Raw genomic sequence first — 7,251 nt, 5'->3', positions numbered from 1 at the left:
AAGAAAGAAAGAAAGAGAAAGAAAGAAAGAGAAAGAAAAGAAAGAAAAGAAAGAAAAAGGAGAAAAAGTCCCATTTGGCCAAGCCCAGCCCTGGCATATTTGTGAGCGTGAAGGCTTCCATTTCCTTATATGTAAACTGGGCATGTCATGTTCCAAGCCTGCTGAACAAGACATCGGAGGGGGCAAGAGCTCCAGGTGGGGGTGGGGGTTGCTGGCTCCCCCTGCCCTCTCCCAGCCAGGGCCCATCAGGCAGCCACCGCACCTCTCCACGCTCACGTTTCTCACCTGGGAAATGCGAACAAGCCTTACCTGCTGCCTCAGACAGCAACAGAGACTCAGATGGAGCAGAGGGTCCCAGGGGTGGGAGCAGAGAGTGGGGGCCCTCTGCACCTGGCTGGTAGCTAGGGGGACCCTGAAGCAGATCACGGTGACTGCTCGTCTGTTCCCTCATGGGGGACTTGAAGCAGGCAAGCCCTGCTCCCCCGGGCCCCGTAAGGTCTTTGGGAGAAGGCCCAGCAGGTGCCTGAGCTCCACCTGCTGCTGTGATCCACGCATCCCTCTCCCTGCATTGGCCCCGGACTGCTGCTGCCTCCCCTGACTGTCCCCATCCGTGCCCGGTTCCAGACGATGGGCTCTCAGCCAGGCCAACTCTGCAGACGCTGCTGCGGTTTTCCCCACGCTGGGAATTTCTGGGGTGGCTAGAGGCACCTGCTGCGGCGGCACCTGCCCGGACTTGACCCCCAGCAGACCTCAGCTCACACCTCCTGGTCATTCCTTACTATGTGACCTTGGGTAACTGGAGCTCTCCGAGCTGAGGGTGCTCACCCAACAGGATAGGGTTGCTGCTTGGGAAACGCTAAGACAGACGTATGCAGAAGTCGCTCTGAGAGTGCAGAAGAGGGAGTGGACGGATGGCTAGGTGGGTGGATGGACAGATGGACACATAGCTATGTCCCGTACTCTTCTGATAGAAAACAGTAATATGGATGCGTATTGAAAACTGCTCCTATCGGCTACACACGCATCTGTGTGTACACAGACATTTCAGGACACATCCTCCTATAACAGTCTCTGTTGACACTGTATTTAATTATTTAAATGTAATACATTAGTCATTCAATATGTAATTTTTAAATTATCATATTGCAATAAAATATTTAATGTTTAGCTAAAAAAAATCCCACCAGGGTCAACGAAGATGAAATGAGTAAGACAGGCAGTGATAGTCATGGCCCCAGCCAGCACCCACTCCGTGCCAGACACTCACCTCACACTCCCAGCACCCATTCTCACAGGTGGCCTGGTCCATCCCAAGGGCCTCAGAGTGGGGGCGTCCCAGAGCTGGAGCAGCTTTTGTGCCTCCCACCCCACCCCACCCGAGCCCGAAGCCCAGCCCTGAAGACAGGCCCTCACTTCCTTGGGAAGCCGATGCGTGATTCCTGACGGAGGGCCCGTGCCCAGGGAGAGGGCCAGGGGCCTGCCCCCAGATAAGCAGCCGCTTCCCACAGGGCATCAGCATGAGGCGGATGCAGGGCCAGAACCCATTTTTTCCCAACTCCCCAGGGAGTCTGTCTCTGTGCCTCCCATGAATCCACAATGGAATCTGGGGGTGGGCATCTGTGGGATGACATCAGCCTAACTCTCCATCCCAGACTCCTGTCCAGGCTCTGCTTGAATATCCTCAGTGACAAGGAGCTCATTACCTCACAAAGTCACTCCATTCCTAAGAGTATCAGTGGATTTTCTTAATCTCTTAGAGAAAGACCTATTTTATTCTAAAACATGCTGAAAGTCTGGTCTGTGTTTTGGGGGCAAGCAAGACCTTGCTTCCCCCATCTACCCCTTGAGAAGAAGCTCACAAGGGGAAAGGGGCCCCTCCTCTCTCCTGGAGACCAGTTTGCTCTTCTGTTAACAGAAGAAAGAGATCCTCTCTGCAACCTAGTCTTAAAAGTGCTTCCACCAAAATGACTGATCCCCAGAGACGGCGGGGTATTAGGCGAGCTGCATCTGGTCTTGGCATGTCCTTAACTTACTGTGTGACCTTGGACAAGTCACTCAACCTCTCTGGGCCTTAATCTCTTTAACTGTATCAATGACAAATCGGACCAGGTGGCAGGGAGGAGCCCACCTTTCTATAATTGCAAGGAAATAACCAAATCAGAGAGAACTAGGACCTTGCTCAAACTTCCATCCTGGTTTTCTCTCAATTACTGGAATTACCCAGACTCCTATTCAGGGACTGGAAAATACCTTGGAGGGCAAGGTCTTGGAGCTCTTTCAGCAAATTCTGATGTCGCAGGATTGAGAGGATCCGCTCATCTGCAGTGAAGGAGAGTCGTTACGGGTGGTTTCCAGAGAAGAGCCGAGAAAGAGATTACCATCAATATTTTCAGCTGAGCACAAGGAATTTATTTTGGAAACTCAAAACCTGGGTAGCAGCCGCAAGATCAGGTCTTGAGATACCACCTTGGAGGTGGCCTCCTTCCCAAGGAGCCAAGACTTCCTACAGCCTCAGAAAGTCAGCTGCCGGCCTGGCCCCCAGACCTCACCTGAGAGACGGCAGGCCCCCAGGAGAGGGAGGGGTGTCTCTGCCCCACATTTTCCCATCTCCGTGTCTGCTCAAGGGTCTACTCCACCTGGACAACCCTTTCTTGATTTTTTCTATTGATTTTCCACTTTTCTCTGAAAGTCCAACCCCAGTGCTAATGGTGGATCCCTCCAATAGCTAGGCAAAACTTGACTGCTTGGTTGGAAACACTTTGTCCTGGCCGTGCCCACCTACGACACTCCTTTATTCATCACAAACCTATAGATTGTCTGCCAGGTGCCGGCAGCTTTCCTGGGCTCTGGGGATGTAGCAACACAACATCTCTGTACACAGGGTGGACAAGGTGGCTTGCTGTTCCAGCCCTGGTTTCATCCTGCCCAGAATTCTAGTTAACTGTGTTCCTATTGTTCCATCTGCTAGTCTGTAAGCTCCAGGACCACGGGGCTGTGACCCCCTCATCTCTCTACCACCCCGACACTAGCACAGACTTGGCCAGGGCAGGTGCTTGATCACTGGATTCTGCCCAAAGCCACACACCCATATCCTCACCTCCCAGCCCCACAGACAGTAGCCCCCCCGCACCAGCCTAGCCCGTACCTCCTCGGAGTGTCTCGAAACACTCCTGGCTGACAGGCATGGGGCTGGGCTTGGAGAGTGTGTCAGAGATGACCTCAACGATGCACTTCATCACCTAGGAAGAGAGTGGGGGCAGGTTGGGCCTGGCTTGTATATGGGGCTCAGCCCCTGAGACTCCAGGGCAAATTTCTAATGAGACTATAGGGACATCTGCTTTTGTCTTCAGGAGCCCGTGGATTCCTGTCTCAGGGGCACAGCTCTGCATTCTTAGCCAGACAATAATAGCGATCATAGAAACCCCTTATATGGTGTTTACCACATGCCAGGTGCTCTAATCTTCTGGCCAGCAGCTACCCCTCTAAGGTGGGACATGGTGGGGGTGAGTACCTGGTACCAGGTACCAAGTGTTTCTCTAAAGATGGGGGAGCTGCTCCTGGGCATTAAGGTATGTCTTGCAGAAGTACTTTAGTCTTGCAGATGCCTCAAAAGTCAACTGTCGCCAGGAAGTATTTCTGGACTGCCCAGAGAACAAAGACCTTCCCTGGCTCTACCCTGCCTGAAAAGAAGACTTGGATCACTGTCTCCCAAAACCCATGATGTTGTCACATGCAGGGAGTGACAGCCTCACGGTCTGGCTGTGTTCCCCCATGGGATGAATCCTGTGGCTGGATGTGGGCACACATCAGCTACATCTGGGTGTCCATCCCAGGCCAACAGAAGTCAGATCTCTAAAAGTTTTGTCCAGTGCCCAGCAAGGTGCTGTGGATAACCAGGCAGCTGATAAATGGATCTTTGAAGGTAGTGCCAACTGCAGTGCAGTATCCTAGCTGAGTGATCTTGGACACATGACTTGACCTCTCTGAGCCTCAATTTGCTCATTTGTAAAATGAGAGCGAGAAGACTTTCCCAACTCCCCTCCCAGGGTGATCAGAAACAGATGGGAAAACACTCTACAAAGCGTGAAGTGCCACACACACCAAGGGAGGGATTCACAACTTTCAACCTGCTTCAGCTGCCTAGAGCAGGACAGGAAACCAGGAGGTGTCAGACATGCATCAGGCAATGCTGGTGGGGAGTGAGGGGGTGGCAGGCTGGGTCGATGGGATGCCAAAGCAACCCATCCAACAATTCAGGATGGCAAACTGGCAAACAGGCTCTACAGTAGTCACAGCATCGTAGGATGGAATATTTAGGTCTTTACCAGATGTTATGGTGCTCCTGACCCCAGGCTGCTGGGTAGAGTGTGGGGACTGAAGTGTCTCCCATAAAGGATCTGGGAAGAAGGACCCTGCAGCCTGCACCCTGCATCCCCCTGCATTCGTGGACCTTACACTGGGAATGTCAGATAACCACCAGTCCATGAGGACAGATTTTGGGAGAGAGGAATTGGATATGGATAATAATAATAATAATAAGGAGCTCTGAAGGGAAACTCTGAGGTGCCCATTAACTGAGGACCTGCTATTTGCCAGGTGCCTTACATCTATGATTCCTACTCTCACAACTTCCCTCAAGGGAAATACTATAGATGGGAAGAGGGGAAGCTCAGAGAAGTTAAAGAATTTTGCTAAGACCACACAGTATAAGAGTGGTAGAGGCTTCTATACAGGCTTGTCTGCAAGTAAAACACAGGAAATAAAATTGAGCAAACAGAGGTTGGAATTGCTTTGATATTTTGGGTTGAACCACAGCCTCTCCAGAATGGAAGAAAACAGCTCCTGAGAAGGTGAGGGGTAGAAATTTCTCTGGGTCACAAGTGGGGGTATCCGCAAGCACCAGAGACTGAAAAAACAGCCCCAGCCCAGATGTGAATGAATTCCAAGTATACACCCAACAGAGAGTGTCTCCCTGGCTGCAGAGCCCCCCACTAGTATCTCCTAAGGCCCTTTCCTGAGGGACATCCACCATCAGCCCCAAATGGCGAGGACCCTGGGTGAAGAAGCCATGATCAAGAGTGTTTTCATTGTGAGATCGAGGGCTCTGAGTGCCTAGGGGGTGGGGGTGGGGGTTGCTAGCTGAGCCTTGGGAGGAGGGGAAGATCAAAGAGGGAGGCCAGAGCCAGAGAAGTGAAGACCGTCCTTGCAGATCTGTGGCAGCCACAACCCACAACCACAGGAAGTGCCCCCCTCCAGCAGCTCAGCCTGGGCCTGCCAGATTTGGAGCGTTCAAGGCTATAGCCAGACACCTTGGCCCAGTAGCTAAGGCACAGGCCCCATGGGCAGCATACCCAGCTCGGAGGAAGCTGGGGAAGTCCCCACAGCAGGATGGCAGGGAAATCTAGCGATCTTTGATATCTTCTTTTGCAAGCTGTCCCCAGGCTCAGCAGCCGCAGTGCTGGCTCTTGGCTTTATGCCAGACTCACTCCTGCAGCTGCCCAAAACCTGGCTGTGAGGTGTCCACTGGAGCCTCCTACCCACCATCCCGGGGCATCCCCATACCCCTTCTTACCTCGGTGTCTCCTTTATTCATAGGGCTGTTCACAGGAAGGGCAATGACTGGGAAGAAAAAGAGAGTGCTGGGGTGACTCCTCTGCTCCAAGGGGCGAGCACAGTCCTTCCCTGGCTTGGGTTTACAGGGGACCCATTCACCCCAGTGTCCCCCCAAAACTGCCCCCACCCAATGAGACGCTGGGGTTGATCTTGTTTCCCTTCCCTGGCGGCTGCCCCCACGGGAATGGTCCCCAGCGGCTTCACTGAGCTCCCTAACGCTTCCCTTTGGGAGAGCTCCTGCTGGGGGGGGGGGGCGGGGAGCTGAAGGCTAGTGCCACGAAAACAAGGCCAGCGGCCGAGTGGGACTGGGGTGGAGAAGGAAGCGGGGAGAGGAAGAGAGACCCCAGAGGTGTGGGGAAAGAGACGACGAGGAGGAGGAGGATTGTGAGAGATGATACGGAGAGAAAGAAGTCAAGGGCGGAAAGATGGGGTGAGCAAGAGGAGGGAAGAGAAAGAGGGGAGAGTGGGAGCCAGCAAGGGTTCTCCCATCTCCCCCAGTGACCTTGGCCAGCCATGGCACGGGGCCAGAACTGGCTCAGATGCAGTCGAGATGTCGAGCCCAGATATGGAGTGGGGGCGCCAGGGGTCCTGCGCCGCGGGGTCAGGAGTCAGGCCCAAAGAATCAGGTCTGCGGGTTTGGGGTCGAGGAGGCTCTGCGGGGTCAGCAGGGAGGCGGAGGCGCTGTCCGCGGTGCTGAAAGCTCGCCGCGCCGGAGGGGAGGGACGAGGGGCGCGCGGCGCTGCGTGGGGCCTGGGCCTCAGGGCAGGCGGGAGCGCCGAGGACCGTCTCCCACGAGACCCCGCGCTAGCTCACCTTGCCCGGCGCAGAACAGAAGCGCCAGGACAGCGGCGGAACGCATGGCGATCCCGAGGCGCCGAGCAGCTGGCGGTCTGGGGCCGGGCACGGCAGGCACCCTGGCTAGCTCTGGCTGGACGGGCGGCCTGGGGACGGGTTGTGGCGGCGCTGGCGCGGATTGGGGGCGGAGGTCTCAGCTTTCCAGTCTGCGTCCTCCTGCCTGTCCACCCACCAGCCTCTCTTCACTGGGCTCTGGTACTGCAGGAATTTATATACCCCCGGCCCCGGAAATGACGTCATCGGGACCGCCCCTGCCCCCTTTTCCCCACCCCTCTGGGGGTCTGGCTGCAGCTCGCTCCGCCCTCAGTCTCACGCCTCTCGCTTCTGGTCTCCGCCTCTCATCGCTCTTGGGTCTGGCTGCGAGGCGGTTATCTGGCTTCCAGGAGGTGGCAAGGGGCCTCGGCGGACCCTCCACCCCTCGAAGGTTCCACCGACTTGCTGTCTGTGGACAAATCATTCCCAGTCTTTGGGCCGCGTGTTCCTCCGATGTACACTGAGGTCCCTACCAGCTCTAGAGCGCCACTTCACGCTCCTGAGGTTCCCTCTGCGGGGACGCCCCTCCCCTGATAGAGTCTGGAGGCTTGCTCACCGCTCAGGGCTCCCTCAAATATCTCGGGAGTCCTAGAGAGGCCTCCCGGCCCCCTGTTTGAGGAAGGCCTTCCTCTCTCTGACAACCCAGTTTTGTGCCTTCACAATTTATAATGGTGTATGTATGTATTTACTTGAAAATGTTTGGTCACCATTGCTTTCACAGCGCTGAGTTCGGCAGCTGGCAGAGTAAAC

The 7,251-nt window shown here is 55.0% G+C and overlaps 1 protein-coding gene across 1 annotated transcript in view; it reads right to left on the bottom strand.

Annotated features, from left to right (window-relative positions):
• CHGA (chromogranin A) overlaps window positions 1-6,661 on the bottom strand; it is a 12,527-nt gene extending 5,866 nt beyond the window's left edge. Inside the window, exons 1-4 of the mRNA XM_073895803.1 lie at window positions 6,427-6,661; window positions 5,573-5,619; window positions 3,146-3,239; window positions 2,250-2,319 (exon numbers count right to left, since the gene is read on the bottom strand). Coding sequence (XP_073751904.1) covers window positions 2,250-2,319; window positions 3,146-3,239; window positions 5,573-5,619; window positions 6,427-6,472 — 257 coding nt within the window. The 5' untranslated portion in view covers window positions 6,473-6,661. The remainder of the gene's footprint in view (window positions 1-2,249; window positions 2,320-3,145; window positions 3,240-5,572; window positions 5,620-6,426) is intronic.
• Window positions 6,662-7,251: the final 590 nt, after the last annotated feature.

Source organism: Callorhinus ursinus, unplaced genomic scaffold (assembly GCF_003265705.2).
Source record: "Callorhinus ursinus isolate GAN/ISIS: 27379988/994484 unplaced genomic scaffold, GSC_fseal_2.0 scaffold8, whole genome shotgun sequence".
Classification (NCBI taxonomy): Eukaryota; Metazoa; Chordata; class Mammalia; order Carnivora; family Otariidae; genus Callorhinus; species Callorhinus ursinus.
Note: the sequence above shows the minus strand (reverse complement) of the source record. Positions and strands in the feature narration are given on the sequence as shown.